Below are 23,935 nucleotides of genomic sequence, written 5' to 3'. Positions count from 1 at the left end.
TTGTCAGGTGACCCAATTGCAAGCAATGATATGTGTTCTCCTCTCCTACCTAACCTTACAGAGCTCAGGAACCAAAAAGAAGAAGCATTCAGCATCCTTCAGACATTGAGCTGTTGCTCCGAGACTACCAGAGGGCACGCGAGGAAACCAAAACTGAAATTGCACGAGCGAGGGACAAGCTGCGGGAGAGAGCTGAGCAGGAGAAGAGGCGCATACGGGAGCAGATGCTCGCCCAGCTGCAGAAGGTGAGCACTGCACTGCAAGCTGCTGTGCGCTAGAAACTCCTAAGGTTTCTCACTGGATTGAGCTTACACAGCCGTCCTCTGGGGCATCTGCCCAGGCTGTGGAAGAGTTTGCTAAGGTGAACTGGGTTGATTTCAGTAATTCCAGTATGTACTTAAACACAAAGGCCTTGCTTTTTTTTCCCCCTGCTTCCTTCTCCCCCCCCCCCCTTCCCCCCCCCCCCTTCTTTCCCCCCTTCTCCCCCCCTTCCCCCCCTTCCCCCCCCTTCCCCCCCCTTCCCCCCTTCCCCCCTTCCCCCCCTTCCCCCCTTCCCCCTTCCCCCCCCTTCCCCCTTCCCCCCCTTCCCCCTTCCCCCCTTCCCCCCTTCTCCCCCTTCCCCCCTTCCCCCTTCCCCCCCTTCCCCCGCCTTCCCCCCCCTTCCCCCCTTCCCCCCTTCCCCCTCCTTCCCACCCTTCCCCCCCTCCTTCCCCCCCCCTCCTTCCCCCCCCTTCCCCCCCCTTCCCCCCAAACCAAACCTCTCCCAATCTCCCCAACATGACCCTCCCCTCCCCTTCCCAACCTTTCCTTTTCTTTTTATTATTCTTCCTGGTTCCCTCCTATTTTTGGGGTGTCCTCCACGTGTGCATTTGTCCTGTACTTTTGCATTTTTCTTGCATACTTTGTTACCCACCATGCACAGTCCCAAGTGTGAGCCTTTTTCTCCCAGAGGCAAGGATAATACATTGTTGGGATGTGTCTGTTCTGCCCAGTTTCTGATTGTGCATTTATGCAGTAACATCTGTCACTGTCTGACAATGCAGCTGCAGACCTTCTTTCACTTCTGTCTGGTGCATTTCATTGCTCTGCACCCTCTGAGACACCTCCACTGGAGGACTGGGTCTTAACACATCTGCTGTCATGTTTTCCTTGTGAAATGAAGACATACTTGACGTAAACCCAAACTTAATTTTGCCCTTGAAAATATAAATTATCTTGAAGTTCTCAGTATTTTCTTATTCTGCTTTCATCTTCTGGGCCGACATTGGGCAGTTGCATTGGTCTTTAGCAACTATATCTATGCTTAGCCTGGAGAGGAGGAGGCTCAGAGGAGACCTTATTGCTGTCTACAAGTACCTGAAGGGAGGTTGTAGACAGGTGGGGGTTGGTCTCTTCTCCCAGGCAGTCAGCACCAGAACAAGAGGACACAATCTCAAGCTGCACCAGGGGAGGTTTAGGCTGGATATTAGGAAGAAGTTCTTCATAGAAAGAGTGATTGGCCATTGGAATGTGCTGCCCAGGGAGGTGGTGGAGTCACCATCACTGGAGGTGTTTAGGAAGAGACTGGATGGGGGCGCTTGGTGCCATGGTTTAGTTGATTAGATGGTGTTGGATGATTGGTTGGACTCAATGATCTCAAAGGTCTTTTCCAGTCTGGTCTATTCTATTCTTATTTTATTCTATTTCTACTCTATTCTTATTCTATTCTATTTTCCCAGACTGTCAGGTGTTACAGGGTGATTTGCTCTATGGCTTATGTAATATTAGTCTCTCAAATGAGCCTCCTTACTTAATACTTTCTGTATGGCAACAGCTTCTGTCCTGCAAGCTGAGGTTTGTGTGGTGGTTGTTTTGGTTTGCAATACTGTGGTGCCTATTACAGGAAGAAGCAAGGCTAAAGACTCTTGCAAGTACCAGCACTTTATGTACAGACTCCAGCCTCAGCCTCTCCTCTGGCCCATCATCTGGTTACAACAGCAGCAACACTGCTACATATACTGCCAGTAACCTCAGCAGCCATGAAGGACAGGTGAGAAACTACTGGCCTGTGAGACTGATGTCTCCTGATGCTTCAACAGTAACAGAGAACAGAAGAGCAGAATGTAGGAACAGAAACATTTTTATGGCTGGTGTGTATTCTGTCAGTCACAGCTATCAATCAGGACAAGTCTCTGTCACTAGTACACAGAGGGCTGACATGGGGCAGAGGGAGCATAACCATGTAGTCCCCAAGGACAGTGACACAGCTGTTTCTTCTGAGTGCTTTTCTTTTTTTCAAGCTGGTTGATAAAAGCCAGAGTGTAACTAACGCCAGTAATGCCACTATCTGTCCAATGCTTTAGAAACAAGCCTCCTCTTGTGATAAAGCCAACTGTACTCTCAGTGTGCCTCCCTCAGTGGTGCATGCCTTAAGAGCTCATGTGTGAACAAGAACTTCCCTGAAGCGACTTTTTGTAGTGTGCACCTGTGCTAGCTTCTTAAACTGGGTTTGCTAAATTTCCTCAGCCAAGGTATTGTTCATAACCAGGGCAAAGGCAAAGCAATGATGGTAGGTTGGACTCGATGATCTTAAAGGTCTTTTCCAACCTGGTTAATTCTATTCTATTCTAAACTACTGTAGGATAAAGAGATATTTCCAGCCTTATCAAGCAGGTTTGCTACAACTCTTCCATTTGCTCTGTAGCACAATTTACTTCTCCCAGTTCAGACCAAAAGCTCTCACTTCTGCCTTTTCTTAAATCAGGTTTCTTCTGGAAATGCTTTGCTGTCAAGAGACACACGAGGTCGTTCGGCTGTCAGGAACAGCCAGCTTCATGTTTTAGAGCAACTGCAGAAGGATTCACCATTTGGTAAGTAAAACATGCATCTGCAGATGTTTGAGTCGTATCCCGAAGTAACTTCAAAGTACAGTGTTCTGGGAGTGCTAGGTTAATGGTTGGATTTGATGATCTTGATGATCTTAATGGTCTTTTCCAGCCAAAATGATTCGATGGTAGAAGGATAATGCTTTGAATGAACCGAGGAAGTCTGGGGTGCTGAAGGTTCTTATTTTTATTCTCAAAACCAACTCTGCCTTCTTTTTTAGGTTTATTAGTTCATGTGTGGTTGTAAGTGTAACACCTGAGTAATGCAAGATGTAACTGCAGTGTAACAGCAATCCACATATTGTCTAGACAAGGGATGCTTGCAGTTCCTTCCCAGGACCAGGTGGTTGGGTGCTCTAACAGCAATGTTTAAGTCCCTAAAGCTGCAGAATAATGCTGCCTTTCCTTTTCTCCCTGATGTTTTGGGGTTTTTTTTGATACCTGCAGAAGCCACCAGAATTCAACCAGCCCTTCCAACTAGTAGCAGCAGCTGCAGCTTCACTCATGGATTAACTATTTCCCTCACCTCCTCTTCGACAAAAGGATACCAAGATTTATCCAAACACATCCTGGCTAATGCTACCACTGAGGTAAGCAAGCAAGCAGACTCTGCACTTATACCTCCCCCTCCCCTCCCCTTACTCTCCCCTCCCCCACCAGCCAGTGTAGTAAACTCAGCTTTACAGTTTATGTGGGAGGCAAGGCAGCAGGACCTAAGCTTAGCACTGCAGGTATTTTTCACATCTGTCCCTTACCTGTGCATCTGTTATTGTTTCCTAAGGTGATGGCTGCATGCTCCCAGAACCTGAGGAACCTCTACACCTGCCAAGCAGCAGCTGGCTGGAAGTAAGTTTATGGCAGGTCATTGTAAGGGGAGATCTTTTGATGTACTTGGTCCTCCTGTGTGCCCACACCATGCCTTTGTCTTTGGCAGGTATCAATGTACAGAAAAAGAGGTGCTGGTTTACTACAAAGTCTTCCCCTCTGCCACCAGGCATGGGTTCTTGGGTGCAGGGGTGATAGAAAGACCTCTTCCCTATGTGTGGGGACTGGTGAGAGATCCTGGCAAAAGGCACCTGTATGACAGATCCATCAACACGGCTCGAGTCCACAAGAAGGTAACCAGCCACATTCAGCTGGGTGAGTATCCATGCTAACAAGTGGCCACCAGTGACACTGCAGACCCTGTCAGCTCACTCTGCCAGCCAGGAAGAAAGGTAGAGGCAGCTTATGTAATTTCTTTAGGTCTCAAGAACAGTTTCATTACTTGCTGTAGGGACTTCAGTTTTGCAAGACTCTCCCAAAGCAAGGATAATGTAAAACACACCTTGCTGCAGAAGCACCATTAGAGACAGGGATTTGAAAGTCAGAGTCGAGCTTCTGGGGCTTTCAAAAAAAGCATCTGAGTGCATCTTACAGCATATTAACCAGAGGCCTCTCCCTCAGGCAACAAGAGGTTGCAATAAAATATGCACATGCATATTATAAGGGGTGGAGGGGAAACTGTGACAAGTTAAAGTTGTCCAAGTGTAATTAATGTCCCTCTCTTTCTCTTTGGTGCTCTTTACCCAGTGTATTTAGTGACTGATGCCTCCCTCTGTTACCTAAAGCAGCCCCGGGATTTCTGCTGCATTACTGTGGAATCCAAAGAGGTAAGGTGAACCTTCTCTCGGAAGCATGGATCAGTAACTCTTCTGAACTCATGGGTCAAGGACAAAGGACTCATGCTCATACTTGCCTAAACAGGAAAAAAACACTGCTGATATCACATGAGAGTGGATTATGTGTAAAGCCCTCCTGTGAATGACAGGTGTCAACCAAGCCCCCTCAGTTACACAGGGTTACAAGTGTGACACAGTAGGTTCTGGTTAAAAACATGCAAAATTATGACAAAAAAATACTAATAAATAGTATTTATTATGAAAAGGTAGGTAGGTATTTATTATGAAAAGGCAGGTGTAGGTAATATGAGCAATACACTTCATGGCAAACAAAGAAAACATGACTATATGCACACTTCAATTTTTTTCCACTTGACATCTTCCCACTTTGTCACATGCAGGAGAACTTGTCTGTCCTGGCTATTCAGTCTGTCTATGATGCATCCATGCCTCACCCCTGTAAAGAAGTGGTGAGAGGGGAGATTTTGCCAAGTGCTTGGATACTGGAACCTGACATAGTGAATGGAAGAGACATCACCAGAGTTATTTACATGGCACAGGTAAGGTTGTGCTCTGTGTCCAAGGATGAGTGTAAAAAGATCAGAATGCTTAAGAGCTGCTACGTAACAAAATGCAGAGTCCTTATGAAGTGACCATATGTCACCTCCCTTTTACCCTTACCTACAATGCACAGCAGCAGAGAAAACCGTATTAGGATTGTGCTTAAGCACACCATCCCTGGCTTTTACAGCTTCTAAGGCAGCTCCTTGGGTGCCAAGGTAAAGGTTTCTTTTGGCACACGTCGTGTTCTCAGGCAGTGAGCTGGTACCCAGGGTCATGTTTATATTTTCCACCTTGCTGTAGACAGAGGAAGGCCACCTCAGGTTATGCTGTTTTCAGAAGTGCATGAAAATACTTAACAACTTTTTCTAACTGAAGTTATGCATTGTTCATACTTAGAGATACAAAAGAGATTAAGATTCCAGTTAAGAATAAGATTTATTACATATGCCTGTGAAAAGTAGGCTCTCTTTGAGACAGTAGTACCAAGTACTTCATGTCCAGAAGAGGATGGATACCTTCATGTCAAATGTTTTTTAAGTGCTCATCTGAGAGACAAATGGTATTAGTCCTTTCAACTGATCCATATCAGAGTTTTAAGGTACAATTTAACAACTATTATTTTTCTGGTTAATTAAGATATGTATTTTGTGATGCATGTATGTCATGTATATGCATATACAACTTCAGTAACACTGTATCTGTCCCAAACCAGTAATGTTTAATCTAAGCTCAACCTCAAAAGCAGTGGGGCTCACCCTTGCTGAAAGCAACACCCAATAGCAGAGCTTTGGGAGGCTGTGGAAAATGTGGAAGGAAGAGGTACGACAGTAGTGATGGCATTTGGCTGTGAAGTGCTTCTGTGCTTACACACTCACAACAATCAGAGCTGTTCCAGGCTGGAGAAGTGTTTTGTTCAAACCCAGATGCAGACCCCAACGTGTGGCCTGTCTTGTGATTCCTGCAGGTGGACCTTGGTGCCCCGGCCATCCCCGCACGGCTCCTCAGCTCCCTGGCCAAGCGGCAGCCCCTGGTGATCGCTCGGCTCGCACACTTACTTGCTAGTTAGTATTTGGTCCAAAACCAGACACCTAACAGCAGCTGAAAGTCCACAAAGAGATGCAAGTACCTGTAAGGGTCATGTAAAATGCTGGTTCACAAGACAGTGATGGTCAGGCCTCACTTATGGAGCCTAACTCAACTAACAAAAGTACAGTTAGAAAAAAAAAAGAGCATTTTAGCCAACACTGCTCAGAAGAAACCCAGCAAGTTCAATGGTGAACCTGCCCTCCTGCAGACAGTGTTGGAAAGCCACCATGGAGCAGCAGGAAGATGTGCTGTCCTGAAGAGACTTTGCTTTAGCACAGCCGGCATCTTACATGCAGAAGTATGCTATCTAATTTCTGTTTCCAGGGAGGTTCAAAAGTCAGCCTTCTCCCTTTAAGAAGGTTTAGGCAGCAGTGAGGAAAAAGCCAATGGAAGCAATGGAATGCACCACAAACTGGAAACAGTCCACATATGACTTGGACCTTTTACAAGCTCTTGAGTAGAGCTGCAAGGCCACTTTTTAATGTTGAGGTAAGTGTCAAATGCAGAATTCCCAACAGTGTAGATAAGTCATGTAACTTAGCAAGCTGGCTGTACTTCCCCTGGAGAAGGGAAGTTAGACCAGCAGGATCTCCACTAGTCATCCTGCACCCCAGGTAAATACTTGGCTGACTGCTTGCAGCCAGAGAAGGTGTCTCAGATGGCCACTATACTATGCAGCATCAGTGGAAACCACCACACCTCAGGACACAGTTTTACTGCACTGCAGAATTAGGTGCTTTGAAATAAAGAAACCAAACTGACAGTTGTAAACAGTGACACTTTGCTGTTAATAGGGAGCAGTGCTGAGGAATCAGCTTGTTTCCAGAATTTAAACCCTGCAAGCTAGAGTAGCTCCAGCATTTTTCCACGATGGCTTTTTCCATCAGCCCTTCCAAGCCTTTCCCAAATGCATTAAGAATTTAAATTCTCACCTGGCCAGAGTCTTCCTACACTTCCTTGTCTATACCATGACCAGCTGTCTTGAGGCAGTGACTACAGACTCTTCCTGTTCCAGTTACCTCACGGGACTACTGTTGAGCTTAGCCCAGTATCCTGCTGTCAGGCTTTACACCTTTGTTCAGCACACTCTGGTCTGGTCACACATACCTGAAATTAAACCAACCCACAACCAACCTCATTTAGTTCTTCAGCACAAGGGTAAAGAATCACTTTAGATATCTTAGATAAGCAATAAAAGCTACACTATGCTTTCTTCAGCTCAGCAAAGCCCACGTTGTTCATTGTCAGGTGAGAGAAGTGTATTCAAGCATCCCCCGTACCAGAGGCAGCCTCTGCTGCCTGCCTGTAGCTGCTCCCGGTAAAAGCAGAGTTTTCCCAGCACGCAGTGACATTGGCTGCACTCCCCACCTTTGAGTTCAAGAGCCAAGGTTTAGTCTGTCTTCACACAGGTCTTAAGTGTGGCTCTCAGCTTCTGTGTTACTTCCTGTTAATGTGTTAATTTTGGGGAGAAAATAGCTATTTTAAATTGGTATTTAAGAAAATAGCAGCTTCGAGACATAGCAGTTCAAGGCTTTCCCCCCCTGCCCCAAACTATACCAGCTAGGATAACAAAGCCTTTCACTTAGAACTTTGCTTTGTTCTGTGTTCAGATGGTCATGGTTACAACCCTAACACCAATCTGTTATCATTCTCTTTTGGTGAGGCTCTGCCTTTTCTTAAAAGCCTGGCCAACTGAGTTGTGGCATGGTTCACATCCACTGTCATACATCATCCACAGCCCCTCCAGGAGAAAGAGGCAACCCAACACCAAGCTTTCTGCAACCAAACGAAAATGACAGGCTTGCAACCTGTCACACAGTCCCCTCCCCTATTTAGTAGAAACCAAGAAAGGAAGAGCAAACAAACCAGTACAGAAAAGACCTAGGAAACATGAAAGAAGCAGCAACACAGGGTATTTGCTATTATCCCAGTGCTGCTCCTGTGGATTGCCAGAGGAGGTAGGGGAGGTGTTCATACAACCCACAAAAGATTTGCTCAGTGCTTCACTATTTTTCCCTTTTGTTTTGGGCTTGGCACTAGTGGCAATGCAGTCTGTGTAGGAAAACCATCTAGGAGGACTCCTGTTGATCAGTGATGCCAGTGCCTGTGAAGGACAATGTCTTACTGTACAGTGCGTCAGATGTTTATTTTTATATATACATGAGATTTCTTTTCTATGTTTACAAATTAAGTTATTTATATATGCTTGGTTTGAAGCATTTTTGTATGCTATCAAAGCTAAGTTTTATTTTTATTGGTATTAAATTACTGTAACTTTTTTTTTTACTACAATCTCCAACTGATACTAAAAAGCCTATTTATATGAAGGTTTTCTTTTGCAAATGTAACATTTGATGGTACCTGTTAATGTTTGCAATTGGTTTGTTTGAAAGGAAGAAACAAAAATGCAGCAGATACCTGATTTGTTAATCTACAGCAGGCAAAACCCAACTTCCTGTAAGTTACTGCTGAGCAGTAGGGATCAAAGCAGCTGTGTTGTACCACCTACTGTTGCATCTCTGCTCTCAATCAAGATTGCTATTTTCATATCCACAATAAATGGTATTTTCTAAACAATAAAAACCCCCTGCCCTATGTTATTCTGCATGAGCTAAGGCAGATACCCATCTGTGCAGCTATACTGGATGGAAAAGTAATAAAGCCAAGCTGGTGCTAGAAGATGTGCAGCTCCTACTTACCTGCCAAGGAATGTGCACACGGTATCCATTTGAGGCGTTAAAGTCAAGCAGCCGCTCCCCTGCTTAAGCTTCTGTGACCTGGGGCCTTGTCCAAGAGAAGGGCTGGGTTTGGTTTGAAATGAGGCACTGGCTGAAGTTTCTTCCTGAGTCCACACAGCTCTACAAGCACAGCCAGAAGGAAGCTAATAAAATTCAATTTTTCTATATTGTCATTTGAGAGTTTTGAGTTCACAGTAGGAAAGATGGACAGAAGGAAGGCCACACAGTGACCTAGCTTGCTGTGAGCTCTCTCTTCTGCTCTCTTTGGCAGCACAGCTTGCACTACAGCTAGAGGCTGTGCACAAAGGAGCAGGGATGATGCTCAAGTCAGCCATCCCAGGGACACTGCAGTTGTGCATCCCCAGGAGAGCAATCCCCCTGCTGAGCATCGCCAGGAAGAAAGCAGTGTACCACACAACTGCTCCCAAGGCTTAGTTACAGTCAGGTGTCTGGCTCTAGAGAGCAGCCAGGGCTGAGGATCACGGGATGCCTAGGAATGAGAGTAACTGCATTAAGACACAAGCACATGGAACTTTCTTACCTGCTTGTTTGCATTCCAAGAACTGGCTGCCTTCTGCCCTAGAGGGCACAATTATGCTCTCTGGAAGTAAACTGAGCTTGGGGCTTGGCCACCTTTTAAATAAACATTTCCAAGCATGTTATATTAGACAACAATTCAGGTGTTTTGGTGTCATGGAAACATCTATGGATAAACAGATGCAAACCTGACCGAAATAAAGGCAGTTCCAGAGCACCTTTTTAACTGTTATGGATTCCAGCTGCTTCTCCTCCTACCACCATCACCTCCTCTTATATAACAAAATAAAGTTGTATTCCAGTGTAAGCACACGGGACATTACTAAACTCTCTCTGCCCCGTGCTTTGTGACAAGGCACCTGTGTACTTCAGCCCAGGACAGAGAGGTTACATAGTGACAGCTTCAACACAAACCAGGACATTGAATCATGTTTATTACGACAAACAACTCCAGATGAGTTCTGCAGCAAAATGTCACACAATACTCAGCCACGAGGAGCAGGTGTGCTAAGATGTGGTGTACTTGCTACTTCAGTTTGTATAACCATATCCTTGCTGCATGCACAACATGCCTGCTTCTAGGGATCTTCTGCTTCAAGCACATCAGAAAACCTGCAGCTGCACAGTGCCAAATCATACTGCAATGCTTAGTAACCAAATGAAGAAAAAGCTCAGTCCAGTTCAGGCACTGAAGTTTCTCCCTCTGCAGCAGCTATATTTTTAAACAGAAGCTGCAGCTCTACCCCAGTAGGTCTGTTTGTGGTTTTTCTCAAATCACTGACTCCCACACCTTAACTTTTCTCACCTTACACAAGGAAGAGCTGAAAAGCTTTGGGCTTCACCTTGTCCAGATGTTCTGAAAAACACCCTGCACTAACAGGACACTCCTAGAAACAAGGAAATAATGTCCTCCCTCATACAGGGAGGGGAAAAACCCCTGTGAGGCAGCTAATGAGCACCTAATCATACTCTGCTACCTGCCAGGATTCCCCACCACAAACCCCAGTTTAAAGAAATAACTATGTGGTGGGGTGAATGGGAGGTCACACTCACTGTCCTCCACGGAAAGGATTCCTTTCACAAGCAGCTCTCCAGGGAATGTCACAGTGCTTCTGCACTACCATTATGTCTGCTCTTCCAGGCTGTAGTTTTCTTGCTGCAGCATGTCCTGCCTGATAAAACCCAAACTCAAGGCAAGAGGGATTATTACAAACAGTGAGTAGCAGCCAGCTGTCATCTATGTTCACGAACTATAAGAGTGTCTGAAAAAATACTGTCTTCAGTAAAAAATATAAAGAGGTATTTCCTCCCTTATTTCTGTTAAAAACCTTGGGAAACAATTACAAATTCTGGCTCCCACAAGAGCTGCAGCTATTACTTGAGAATAATGCCATTAGCCTTCTGGTGTTTATATTTAATATGGTTTAACTTTTAAAACGAGTCTTAAAAAAAAAAATTAAAATCAAACCTTCAAAACTTGAGCTTACAATGAAAAATAAATAATAAAGGCTCATCTTGGTGTTATACAGGTGCCCCTTTTCCCTCCCCTGACAATACAGTCTTTCTTAAAAGACAGCATGAAGAATCACATTAAGAGAAGAGGCAGCCACCAGGAAACCATCTCTCTGATCATGAAGGTGTCCACTTGAGCTGACTCCTGGCTTTGGTTGCAGCCTGTTGCCGCACAATACACAAAGTGTCTGTGAGTCTCAAAGATGGCTGCTCTGAGCCATGATCAAGGTGCTTAAAGGACTTTTTTTTTGACTTGGGAGATCCACTTGATGATGTAAACCCTCCAGCATAGCCACCATGGCAAAATGTCTGTGAACCAGTGTGGGTTTTGCACAAAGTGACCTCTTCTCTGCAGGGAGCTCCCAGCAAAGAGCTGGCACTGCATTCAGGGACACTAAAAACTCTGTTTGCATCTTCCTTGGTGATTTTTGCCCCGTTCACCTCCACTAACTTTGTGCTGTCACGGTACCTGGAGATTGTCTGGGCAGCTCACACCGCTTGGTCCTGGGCTCTTCTCTGTGATGTTCTGATACAAATCCTCTGGACAGCATTTCCAGTTCTTTCAAGAAATCCTGTCTCACACACACACCAGAGAGCCTGCGTTAGCAAATGCCAACAGAAAGCCCTGGGTAATTTTTCTAGTGAAGAACTTTACAAGATTAAACCTTTTACTGATGGTTTTCCAGTGCAGAAACCTAGACAAGCTAGAAAACTGATTGCAAAGATGAATGCCTGTAAGTCTGCATGTTCAGTTTCCCCTCCAATCCCCACACCCTGCTCAGAAAAGATTAGTGCCACAGTTCAAATGGCTAAACATCTCCAGCAAGCAAACGCTCACAGCCATAAAGTACCGTCCATTTTTAGCAAGGCAGTTGGGCAGCTTCTTGCATTTCTGACTCCCACTCTGGTGGTAAGAGGCTAAGAGGCTCAAATGCAAGTCTGGTTGCAGTTAAGACCCTTGCCAACATGTCATTCGTGGCTGAAGCGTGGCAAGCACATTCAGGCTAGAGGTCAGAGCTGCTAAGTCAGTCAGTCTCTTAACTGGTTACCATTTTCTTGGAAATGTTTCCACTGCACAGGCAATGCTGGGACTGACACCAGTACAGCTTTCAGCCAGACCCCACTGCACAGGCAGTGCTGGGACTGACACAAGTACAGCTCTTAGCCAGACCCCACTGCACAGGCAGTGCTGGGATTGACACAAGTACAGCTCTCAGCCAGACCCCACTGCACAGGCAGTGCTGGGATTGACACCAGTACAGCTTTCAGCCAGACCCCACTGCACAGGCAGTGCTGGGATTGACACCAGTACAGCTTTCAGCCAGACCCCACTGCACAGGCAAGGCTGGGATTGACACCAGTACAGCTTTCAGCCAGACCCCACTGCACAGGCAGTGCTGGGACTGACACAAGTACAGCTCTCAGCCAGACCCCACTGCACAGGCAGTGCTGGGATTGACACAAGTACAGCTCTCAGCCAGACCCCACTGCACAGGCAGTGCTGGGATTGACACAAGTACAGCTCTCAGCCAGACCCCACTGCACAGGCAGTGCTGGGATTGACACAAGTACAGCTCTCAGCCAGACCCCACTGCACAGGCAGTGCTGGGATTGACACAAGTACAGCTTTCAGCCAGACCCCACTGCACAGGCAGTGCTGGGATTGACACCAGTACAGCTTTCAGCCAGACCCCACTGCACAGGCAAGGCTGGGATTGACACCAGTACAGCTCTCAGCCAGACCCCACTGCACAGGCAGTGCTGGGATTGACACCAGTACAGCTTTCAGCCAGACCCCACTGCACAGGCAGTGCTGGGATTGACACCAGTACAGCTTTCAGCCCGTTGGAAGCCAGTCCTGCTGCATAAGGTGGGAGCTACAGCTAAGAAAGGTTATGGGCTTGACTTACATGAAACAGAACTACAAGTTTAAGTAGCTTTACTTTATATCTCACTGTTCACACACATCTAAGTACTTACTGAGGGCCAGGGGAGCTTCTCAAGACTATGCAAGCAACTCTTTATTTCACTAGTCCTCATTAGTTCATGTTCTGCAAGACCATGAAGCATGAAAAGGAACAAATCCCACTGCAGAAGAAGAACAAAAAAAAATTACTAAGTATCAACATATTAATTTCTTGACCCCTACATAATTCATGGCTTCCTTCTTGGACCAGAATGTGGAGGAAGAAAGTTATCTGGCTGTGGCAACAAAGGACACCAGACAATCCCATGGAAAATTAGTTCATATGTCATATCCCACCATAAAGTCTCAAAATTTCTCATTCTCTGTTTCCAAACTGTGTGTTAATTCCTGTGTGTTCAAGAAAAATTTGTTCCTGGCCTCCCAAACTAAGCTGCATAAAGCTTGCAACTAAATAGGGCAATTTTCAGCTTCATAATTGATGATCTTACAAGATCTAACACCAACACACAGGCAAAAATGAAAGCTGGTACAAGACACCAATGGAAGAGTCCCCTGTGTGCAGTCCTCGAACTCCCAGGCCACATGGGCCAATTTGCTATTTGTTCCTAAATTAAACTTGCGCCTTTCTGACCACCCTCCAGGGAGGTATCAACACTGACAAGCAGCAGCAGTCCTCTGTCTATGCCCCTGCAGAAACAAGGTCAGCTACCAGCAGCCCAAACCCTGCTGGCCTCATTCACAAGAGCAATCAGCTGGCACTGCAGGCAAGTGGAACTGAACAGGAAGGTATGAGATCAGAGTGGAAACCTGCAGCTCCACAGGTTGCAACCAGCTTTACCTCTCGCTGCTTAACTTCTGCAAGATATCCCATGTTCTTCTTGCTGAAGATCAGCTGCACAGGGACAGGTATCCCAAAGTCCTCCTTCCAGATGGAAAGCAGCAGTTTTAGAAGGCCATATGTGGGACTACTCTTCACACGCAGCCTCTCGGAGCTTTTCTCTGGGGACTTGATTCCGACACTCAAAGGAACGTGATCTGAAACTGTAAGGAAAGGAAGCAAGCTGAACTTCTACAGCTGCATTATTTTCCTTTTGCAGTCATCTTCTTGTTCCAACAACACATTTGGCATAGCTGGTACCCAAACAATCACTGGATTGGAGTTTAGAAACATGCAGAATTCGGAGCTTTGAAACTATACAAACGAGTACCACACAGAAGAGATTTACAGTACTCAAACACCACCACTGGCTGGCATGTAGCCCCAAGTCTTGAAAGACAGCTGACTGAATAAAAGCCAGCCTAATGTTTACCAAATGACAAAGAGGAGTTAGACTCCAAAGGGGAGGAACACACCAAAACAACATTTAAATCTATACACAGATCAAATAGTTGTTTATGGTTTTAGCTACAGGTGATGTTGCAGAACCTCATACAGCTGAAAGCAAAACAGAGCAGTGTTTAACTGCAGCTAAACACTCACAGAGGGAAGACACCAGATCTTCCTTGGTACAGTCTAATGGAATGGGGTAGGTTTACATTGCTGCCCTCCCAGAATGAAACTTCACAACATTCAGCTCAGCTGCTTTTTGAAAGAATGAACCGTATGTGTAACTTCTTAAGAAGGTTCTAAACCCATGAAATTAGAAGGCTGCCCAGGGAGCAAACACCTGCACCCCAGATCACTAGCTCCTGCTGAGAAAAACATCTTTCTTAACACGTTGGAGCAAGAGAAAACAAAACAAAAGCCCACACGACAAAAACACTAAACAGAAAATGCCCACAGGAGTCTCAATTTAAGTGAGCATACAATGTAAAGCCCTTACTTTCAGGGGAAAAACCCCCAAACCCTAAGCTGGAACTTTTCAGAGGCAGAAGTACTGGCAAACACAGAATGTATTTCAATGAAGGGATCAAGAAACAAACCCCACAGGGTGTGAATGAGCAGAGCTGTCAGAAGGTTGGCTGGTCACAGCACAAGGCTGTTTTGCAGCAGGTGGAAGGGAATAAAGCAGCCACTCAAACTGACAGAAAAAAAATCTGCAGACTCAATGACACCAAAGAGAATCAAACATCAAACACTGAGGTTTCTGAGCACAAGGATTTAAGAGAACTATAATAACAGCTATCGTTCTTAAATAGCTTATATCATGACTGACTTACCCAGCAAAGAAGCCAACTCAACTGTGCACTTTGCCAGCTGCTGTTCTGATGTAGGACACATGAACTGGAAAACAAACCAAGTTTTATGTTTGTCCCCGTGCTGCAGACCAGACAAAAGCACACTTCACATGGGACAAAAATATCAGAAGAGAGCAAGGTATTTGCAGCATGAAGCAGGGAGCTGTCATCAGAAGACCATTAAAGATGGAAAGACAAGAAAAGATCATGTGTGAAGAGGAGGTCCTCAGAGGCTGATTTTAATAACCACCAGATCTGCACAGTATAAAAATTGCAAAGCAACTTTGTGATATTTAAGCTCAGATAAAAACCATTCAACTGAACTGAACTGTGAGACAAGGGAAACTAACAAGTATGAAGACAGCTTCAAGTTGTCCAAAGGTTTTTTTGTTGGTTTTGGGTTTCTTTTTCTACCTTTCTGCATCGAAGAGTCTGACTCAATCTTCCCAGCAAGCACTCCAGCCAGATGCAGTCAATCACTTCACCCTCATCCCGTGGGCCCACAGCAACACAGAGCACATCCTTGATGAAAAAGAGAGCAGTAATTGACCCATTAGTATCCTGCATTTCCACAAGCAGATCTTTTACCTGTGACAGCACAGTACCTGGACAGTTCTCAGATCCTCATGAAAGATACTACAAAAAACTAAGCAGGTATCCTCTACAAAAAACAGATTAAAGCTGATTTTTTCACAGCCTTACCTAAGTCTGATTTTCTACCATAGCTCTCACTAATGTTATGCAGTTGAAGTCAATGGGGGCAATCAGTTCATCCTTCTTAGCAGTAACTAGCTCTGAAAGTTCTAGATAAATCTGATAGTGCAGCAAGCAAATTCAGGGTAGAGGTGCTACAGAAATTATACCTTACATTGTCAAGGTAGCTTCAGTGTTAACTCAAAGCTGAATACAAAGAGCACTGAGAGGGTTATGGTACGCAAACTGGTTTGGCAATTTACCACCATCGGAAACCCAGGATGGAAAACGAAAGAAAACAAATAGAGATTTGAAAGTTCTCTCTCAAGACACCAAACAAAAATATCTTCAAATAGCAACAGTGTACAGAAAAAGTCCCTGGTTTCCTCACATACCTTACCCTCCTCTTTCTATTTTAGCTCAAGAAAGAAAGCAAAAAGCAAGCAGGGGGATGAAAAGCATGAGACCTTTCCATTGTGCCTCCTGAACACTCCTCATGGCCAGATCCTTAGAACCAGAACATCCTCTTTAAACAAGAAAATCCAAGAAATTCCACTGATGTGAAAAATCAAAAGGCAGTTAGGGCAAGCTAGGAAGTGAATGTACCTTAATCTCATTGATGATCTGGGAGGGAAATGGAGCACAGTGCTGGCAGCCTGGAGGGCAGTCCCTTCTCAACTCCAGAGCATCCTCACTGGCCAAGGGAAGCCCTGGGACTTTCAGCATTCTGTTGAAGGTTGCCTTGACTTCTCTTTTGATGAGCGCTACAAAGAACAGGGAACAAATCCTGTCTAGTCCAGCTTTTCTCTCCAGTGAGGCAGACAGCTGTTTCCAAACACTACCCATATTAGCCTCTCATTGCAAGAGCCATGGCAAACGAAGAAAGGACATTTATGTTTTCAAACCCCTCTCACTCTGAGCTCCCATGGCACTTAATGGGCAGAGGCACAGGTGCAGAGTGTTAACCCACGGCTTTAAAAGGCAGCCAACCATTACCACCAGGTACCACTCATCTCCTTTTCCATCAAACTATTTCAGCAGATTTAATGCTCACAGTGGCTAAGCCAGAAAGCAAAGCCAAAGCTGAAAGCTGACTCAGCATGGTCTCACCAGTTCAACCACTGTGCCCATGAAAGCCATATGCTTACTACCAAAATAAGTTTTGACCAGCATCCAAAACACTAAACTCCTGCTGCTGCAAACAGTGCTGGATATTCCTCCCTGGATTCTTGGCATAGCCTCCTGAAGCAGTGGGTTTTCACAGATTCTGAGGCCTTGCCAGAGCACTATTACAGAGTAAAAGGCCTATAGTTGCCTTCAGCCTGCTGAAAATACAGCCAGCCCATGAAGTGTTTGTTATACAGAAGACTTCAGAAGCACTCTGAACATGTGGAATACAAGGTGGCTTAAGAGAGCAGCTGTCTGTACCACACATCTGAAGTGCTATGACAGCTTCAGCCTAGGTAACATTTTCAGAAGCAGCATTCACTGTCACCATCCTACAAGTCTCCATAGCTAAAAATCACTTACGTGAGCCAAGCCTGAAAAATCCCTGAAGAAGATTCTGAGAGCTAGAAATCATTCCTCTTATTCCTAAACAAGGAAGGACAGAGCCACTGCATGCTTCCCACTACCAAAAAAACACACACCACCCTAAGTAGGACCAAGTACTTTGTAACACTGGACCAAATTATATCTCTTGATCTCAGAAAAAGAGAAGAGTACAACACAGGTTACAAGTGCCAGCTCAGGGTGATGAGACTCACCTGCAATGTTGGCAGAAAGCCAGCCACAAGCTTTCTCAGTAGCCAGTTCCACTGCAATGTCTTCTGCACTACTTAAAACCTTTACAGGGAAGGCAAAAGGAGAAAGATTTACTACCAGTCACAGCAGTATAGTCAGTGAGATCTCAGAATTAGAATAGAATAGACCAGACCAGGTTGGAAGAGACCTTCAAGGTCATCGTGTCCAACCTAATCAACCAATCCAACCCACCTAATCAACTAAACCATGGCACCAAGCACCCTATCAAGTTTCCTCCTGAACACCTCCAATGATGGTGACTCCACCACCTCCCTGGGCAGCCCATTCCAATGGGCAATCACTCTCTCTGTATAGAACTTCTTCCTAACCTCCAGCCTAAAACTCCCCTGGCACAGCTTGAGACTGTGTCCTCTTGTTCTGGTGCTGGTTGCCTGGGAGAAGAGACCAACATCCATCTGCCTACAACCTCCCCTCAGGTAGTTGTAGAGAGCAATAAGGTCACCCCTGAGTCTCCTCTTCTCCAGGCTAAGCAACCCCAGCTCCCTCAGCCTCTCCTCATAGGGCTTGTGTTCCAAACCTCTCCCCAGCTTTGTTGCCCTTTTCTGGACACGTTCCAGCAAGTCAACATCCTTCCTAAACTGAGGGGCCCAGAACTGGACACAGGACTCGAGGTGAGGCCTAACCAGTGCAGTGTACAGGGGGAGAATGACCTCCCTGTTCCTGCTGGCCACACTCTTCCTGATGCAGGCCAGAAGGAAGGCTAGAGGGGAAAAAACTGAATTCTGACAGAGCACCACCATCTCTGTATGGGAACTGCTGCTCTGGGTAACAGGACAGACCCATTTTGACTTCCCAAACTTCCATAGCCCCATACAAACCCCATCAACACTTGGGGACATTGATGATAAAACTAAAGTGTCATCCTAGAAAGATGAATGCAATTGATATACCATTTTAGTCTCAACAGTTAACTACTGGCTGGAGTATCACTTGAGCCTGAATATCCAAAGAAGCCTGGCAGAGGTGACTCTCCTTAGCTATCAGTCCTCAAATGAGGGCATCAATAGATTCCATTGTCCTAAGCTATTCAGGGATAAGTGCAGCACCAATAGAAAAAATGGTAATGATGTAGAATTGAAGTCAAAGCCTTTAGGAAGTTTTAGTGAAAATACATACTGCAGCAGATGTCTCTTCTGGTAGTAACACTCTTACTGCCTCAGGACCTTTCTTTTTGCAAAACCTGCAAGAAAAGAAAGAAAATGTGCCACAGGATTAGGCAGAGCTCTTGGACAAGCCTCAGAGGTTCATTACTGTAGCAACTTTCACATGCTCTCTTATAGTCAAAACCAGTGGCAGGAGTACAGTGAACTCAGAGCAAACAAACCAGACAAGGACAAAGCAAGTACAAGCCACCCAAGCTGCAATACTCCATTTTCCAAAGAGGAAAAACACAGTGGCTGTGGTGGATATCCATTTGGAGGTGGATGCAGAGGAGCACACAGCACCTTTACTCCTGCCTACAAACAGGGCATTAACTGGTGGAGGTGCAGCAGACCTAAGAAGAGCAGAAGTCAGGGTTGATAGTTACCAGCACCCAAGTTTGAGAGGCCAAGCCAAGACAGGCTTACAGATTCCACACTAAGAGAAGAGAAGAGAAGGCACAAGTTTAAATAACTTTTCCTCCTTACTCTCTGCCTTTAATGAGAGCCTGGGCCCCTTCCTCATACAGATGAGCGCACACCTCTTCAAGCAGCTTGTCATGGTTAGCATCCTCCTCCTTCACTTTATCCTGCAACATGACTTCAGCCCTTTGAACCAACTCTGCTACCAGTGTTGCCCTGTAAAAAAACCAAAGACAATCAGTCTGAAATCAACACAGGAAACAGCACACACTAATTGTAGCCATCCTCCCCAGTTTAGGAGGATACCCATCCCATATGCTAAAGAAGAATTAACCACACCTTGTTTAGTGCTGTGCTATAATCCTTCCTTGTTTTGTAAGGAAGAAAGACACCAAACTAACAATCAAGACTGGAAAGCCTTCAAACAGATCTACACATAGCTGCTAGAAACAAACATGGCTACAAGTATCTCTTCTGGTAGCAATACCCTCATACTCTGAACCCGTGGTCAGAAGTTCTAAGATGCCAACAGCAGCCACCTACAACCAGCATTCCTTCTGGGCTTACTTTTTAGCGTCTTCAACAATTAGACAAGGAGACAGTGCAAACTCTCAACCAGCTCATGAGTGATATGCCAGAGGGCAGGGCTGCCATTCATGACTGTGACAAGATGGAGAAATGTGCTGACAATGGGGTGGTGACTGGGCACCTGTACCAGCTGGGGTCTACTGGCTAGGGAGCAGCTCTGCACAAAAGGATCTGTGGTTCCCAGTAGACAAGTTAGGTAAGTTAGCAGTGCCCAAAGAAAGCCAACTGGGCTCACATTAGGAACAGCACAGCCAGCAAGTCAAGGGGAATTGCTGCTTCCCTCATCTGATGAAAGCTGACCCTGCACTGAGGAGGAGTCTGGATCAGGTGACCTCCAGAGATCCATCTGACCTGAAATTTTCCCCATTGTTTACCAAGAACATTCTGAAAGGGATATAAAGTCTCAAAATGCTACACTATCTTCATAATCCAAGTGTCCCACACCCTCCTCTGTGCATCACTTCACAAAATTCCCTCTATGATGGCACTGAGATGTTGCTGGACCCTACTGGCATAGCCATCCATAGCCTCATACAGCTATACAACACACTCTGAGGGAAGATTTCTTTCCCCTATAGACACAATTTTAAAGGATCAACTCTTTTCCTCATTAGAGTTAGCTCTTAAGTCACAGAACAGATCCCCAGCACTTACTTGATGTGCTTGACACAGTTGGATCCCACCCTCTCTGCCACAAATTCGACTGTTCTCCGGAGGGAGGGAGGCTGGTTGTGGAAGAAGGCCTGTTCCAATTCTGCCTGTTCAAGATAAAAGTGCTACAACTGATTAGAGCACCTCACTTCAATGCCTTTCCTCAACACAGGAATGCACATTAACCACCATCTGGAATTGTGCTGTAAGTCAGGCAATTTGCCTACACTAGAACTTTCTGCTACTGTAGAATTCAGCAGCCCTCTACAATATTTGCAATTTCCTTCACACTATTTAACCTAAACTTCAGTATCAGGGTTTATGAAGCTGAGGGAGCTGGGGTTGCTTAGCCTGGAGAAGAGGAGGCTTAGAGAGGACCTTCTTGCTGTCTACAACTCCCTGAAGGAAGGTTGTAGCCAGGTGGGGGTTGGTCTCTTCTCCCAGGCAGTCAGCACCAGAACAAGAGGACACAGTCTCAGGCTGCACCAGGGGAGGTTTAGGCTGGATGTTAGAAAGGAGTTCTTCACAGAAGGAGTGATTGGCCATTGGAATGGGCTGCCCAGGGAGGTGGTGGAGTCACCATCACTGGAGGTGTTTAGGAAGAGACTGGATGGGGCACTTGTTGCCATGGTTTAGTTGATTAGATGGTGTTGGATGATAGGTTGGACTTGATCTCAAAGGTCTTTTCCAACCTGGTTAATTCTATTCTATTCAAAAGCAAATGGCCACTAAAGGCAAGAATGGTAAAGTTCTGACAGAATTTGCTCTTTGAATTACAGGCTGGTTAATCCTGTAGGCTCCTACTCAGTTCACTCTGGTGGAAAGCATGGCTGCAACCTCACCAAAAGAGAGTATGAGAAACAGCAACATTTTATGCTGGAGAAGAGGCAGACAGAGCAACAGGCTAGTTGTTCCAGTAGAAAGAACTTTTACTGAAGTCATCTCAATCTCAACACTCAGCCACATAACAGAAACAAAACGAAGGGCAGTCAGAATACCCAACTGTTAAACACCATGCTCCCTGCTGCCTAAGCCCATTCTCTTCTTTTGCATACCGAGACAGACACTGCCATGTGCCCTATCCTCACGAGTAACTGCTCGTGCCCCGCTTTCCCCCTCGTGACTCCCTCATTTCATTACCTGCAGTTTCCGCTGTGTGACAGAAGCCTTGGACACTAAGGACTCTGCAGCTGTGGGAGTGATTTTCCTTATGAAGCCACCGTTTTTTGCTCCGCTGCCAGCCACAAAAGAGGCAAGGAGCTTCCGCAGCTCACCTGCACGAAGACACACAGAAAAGCATTCATCAGCCCCGTGAGCAAGGGAACAAATCCAGACTCTAGAGGGGAACTTTCACACTGTCAGTCCTGTTTCTACAGCAGATTCTCTCAGCTTCTGTAAAAGCTGAAGTTTCAGAAAAGCAGAAGGACTTTCCACCCATTTAACTGGCAGGACACAGCAAGGCAGGCAAAGCTCTGAAGATAAAAGAAGAAGCTTCCAAGAAGCTCCCTGGCACACAGGACTTGTGCATAAGGATCAGGGAGCAGCCTTTTCAATGCATCCATTTTTAGCATGGCAAGCAGGAACTGTAAAGTCTACAAAGGACAGCAAAGCAAGCAGAGTTACACACAATTACAACATGGTCAGGACTAAATACCAAGGGAAAAGTGTAAAAACATGTTCAACCCCTAGGAAACTTTCATGATGCAGAGCTAACACACAGTTTTCCAAGAAAAATCCCAGGAAGCAGAGCACCATCCCACCATCTAGGTATTTGTTGTCTACAGAGAGATGTTTCACCAGAGATCTCTCAAACAACCACCTGATAAAGCACCTGAGTACAAAAGGATCCCTCCCCTCTGCCTGGAAGAAGATAAATGCTCAAGGATCAAGGCATTTCTCTCAGTACAAACACCTCTCCCTATACCTATGATGGGGAAAAGTGATACATGTAACTCCTTAGAATGCTTCCTTCCAGGTGATGTCCCTGTCCCTCCACATTCCAGCTCTCTAGATCAACTATTCTAGCTATGTAGCCTATCTCCCCCAGCTTCTCTAGATACTACTCACAGCTGCATAGCATCTGCAATACAGCTTTTTATCAAGAACTGAGAACTGAAGTTGTGAGGAGTGATAAGGAAAATTCTGAGGACTCACAACATCAAATGACCAAAAGAAAAAGCACAAAATATAATAAAACTAAATATATAGTAATAAACTTCCTTTATGTAGCAAATACAGACAAAATACTCACCAAGATAGGGGCAGCAGGTGTAAAGCAACTGCTGATCCACCAATGGTACAGAGTCCTGGTAAGAAAAGGAAGTGCTGAGAGGACACAGTGGGAAAGAAGCAGTCTTCTCAAAACAGAAATCCCATACATGTGGTCACAGAGGCAGGTTTCAGAGCTGCCTTCCAGGAAAACAATAAAAATAAATGAATTCCAAATCCACAGTAAAATTATGAACTTTGCAGCCCAAGTGCTCAGTCCAGCCCTGTAACACACAATGAGCTGCTCTACACTGAGTATAGCTCAGCCTCTGCTTGATCACTGTGAAAGCCCAGCTGGCAGCTGATGATTGCAAAGGGCAGCAGGGCTGTTGCCACAGGTGCTATTTGTAAAAGAGAAACCTATCCATGGAGACTAAACAAGGCACATCTGATATGCATTACACCTCCACAGGTGTCTTCACTCAGACCCACTGCAGCACCACACTGAGGAGTACTGTCACCCCAGTGATGCAGAGCACAGCTAGAGGCATAGGAGGGAAAGCTCCTTCAGATCCATCCCCTGGGCAGTGAGTACTGCACTTACCTTCATCTCATCCCTGCCTCTGAAAAGACAGAGTGAAACAGAGTTTTCTAATTACAGTAAGACACATGTAAACCTGAGCAAAGATGCTGCTCAGACTTCCAGGTATTCTCTGGGAATTAGGTATGTCTGGTAATTATCTGAAACATCACACATGCCATAAACTCACCTCCTTTTCTGCTTGCTCGTGCTATTTCCAGTTGCCCTTTAATATGCAGATGGAGAATGGTTGCCTCCAAAGACATAAACCTTGCTCTTACAGTCTCACCTCACTGTTTCTGTTGAGTTCACCATTACTCAGTTATTTCTATGAAAAACTAACAGTTCTATCAGCAATCCCTTTCCTGCAGTAACCTGTGAGCAGGAGAACAGCATCTGATCCTTCAACAAAACTTGGCACCTCTTCTGCAAGCTATGGCAGCAAGTGAGATGGCTCCTGCCTGACAAAAGCCCTAGAGCTGCAAGACTTTAAGCTCCAGAATGTGCCTGATGCACCTGGGACAGGTTGGGGCACCACACCCATTGGACTATATATGGCCAACACAGCTGCACTGAAGCCAAGATCCTGATATAATTTTAAAGAGCTGAGGCTGTGGTGGGTCCACCCTCATCCACAGATTCAGAGGACATGCTACTGCACTAACTTACCAAAGCCTGAGCAGATGTCACAGTATCCATCATCAATCCCTCCTGCTTGACATCAGTGGTAAAAAACAACTCTTCAGGGACTGATGGAACCTG

At 45.5% G+C, this 23,935-nt stretch overlaps 2 protein-coding genes across 6 annotated transcripts in view; one reads left to right on the top strand and one right to left on the bottom strand.

The window, feature by feature from the left end:
- Positions 1-15,276, top strand: part of STARD9 (StAR related lipid transfer domain containing 9) — a 132,237-nt gene extending 116,961 nt beyond the window's left edge. For 2 of the 3 annotated variants that reach the window (XM_068162231.1, XM_068162230.1), the window contains exons 26-34: positions 62-245; positions 1,883-2,029; positions 2,744-2,849; positions 3,312-3,454; positions 3,646-3,710; positions 3,799-4,004; positions 4,437-4,516; positions 4,927-5,085; positions 6,054-7,125. In XM_068162231.1, the coding sequence (XP_068018332.1) occupies positions 62-245; positions 1,883-2,029; positions 2,744-2,849; positions 3,312-3,454; positions 3,646-3,710; positions 3,799-4,004; positions 4,437-4,516; positions 4,927-5,085; positions 6,054-6,155 (1,192 nt within the window). In that variant the 3' untranslated portion in view covers positions 6,156-7,125. Of the gene's footprint in view, positions 1-61; positions 246-1,882; positions 2,030-2,743; positions 2,850-3,311; positions 3,455-3,645; positions 3,711-3,798; positions 4,005-4,436; positions 4,517-4,926; positions 5,086-6,053; positions 7,126-15,155 lie in introns of those variants that run through there. The other variant, XR_010990284.1, reaches the window with a different exon arrangement.
- CDAN1 (codanin 1) overlaps positions 9,473-23,935 on the bottom strand; it is a 36,084-nt gene continuing 21,621 nt past the window's right edge. The window contains exons 16-29 of one of the 3 annotated variants that reach the window (XR_010990286.1): positions 23,843-23,932; positions 22,637-22,691; positions 21,526-21,659; positions 20,389-20,492; positions 19,213-19,362; positions 18,701-18,764; positions 17,527-17,605; positions 16,367-16,524; positions 15,482-15,589; positions 15,050-15,113; positions 13,728-13,930; positions 12,943-13,050; positions 10,504-11,534; positions 9,473-9,546 (exon numbers count right to left, since the gene is read on the bottom strand). Coding sequence is in view for 1 of the 3 variants with exons in the window: in XM_068162232.1 (XP_068018333.1) it covers positions 11,409-11,534; positions 12,943-13,050; positions 13,728-13,930; positions 15,050-15,113; positions 15,482-15,589; positions 16,367-16,524; positions 17,527-17,605; positions 18,701-18,764; positions 19,213-19,362; positions 20,389-20,492; positions 21,526-21,659; positions 22,637-22,691; positions 23,843-23,932 (1,443 nt within the window). In the remaining 2 variants the exon portion in view is untranslated. Of the gene's footprint in view, positions 9,547-9,571; positions 11,535-12,942; positions 13,051-13,727; positions 13,931-15,049; positions 15,114-15,481; positions 15,590-16,366; positions 16,525-17,526; positions 17,606-18,700; positions 18,765-19,212; positions 19,363-20,388; positions 20,493-21,525; positions 21,660-22,636; positions 22,692-23,842; positions 23,933-23,935 lie in introns of those variants that run through there. The other 2 variants (XR_010990285.1, XM_068162232.1) reach the window with 2 other exon arrangements.

Source organism: Melanerpes formicivorus, unplaced genomic scaffold (genome assembly GCF_026170545.1).
Source record: "Melanerpes formicivorus ecotype bairdi unplaced genomic scaffold, bMelFor1.0.p_v2 SCAF_62, whole genome shotgun sequence".
Lineage (NCBI taxonomy): Eukaryota > Metazoa > Chordata > Aves > Piciformes > Picidae > Melanerpes > Melanerpes formicivorus.
The sequence above is the reverse complement of the archived record's forward strand: the minus strand, read 5'-3'. Positions and strand labels throughout refer to the sequence as shown.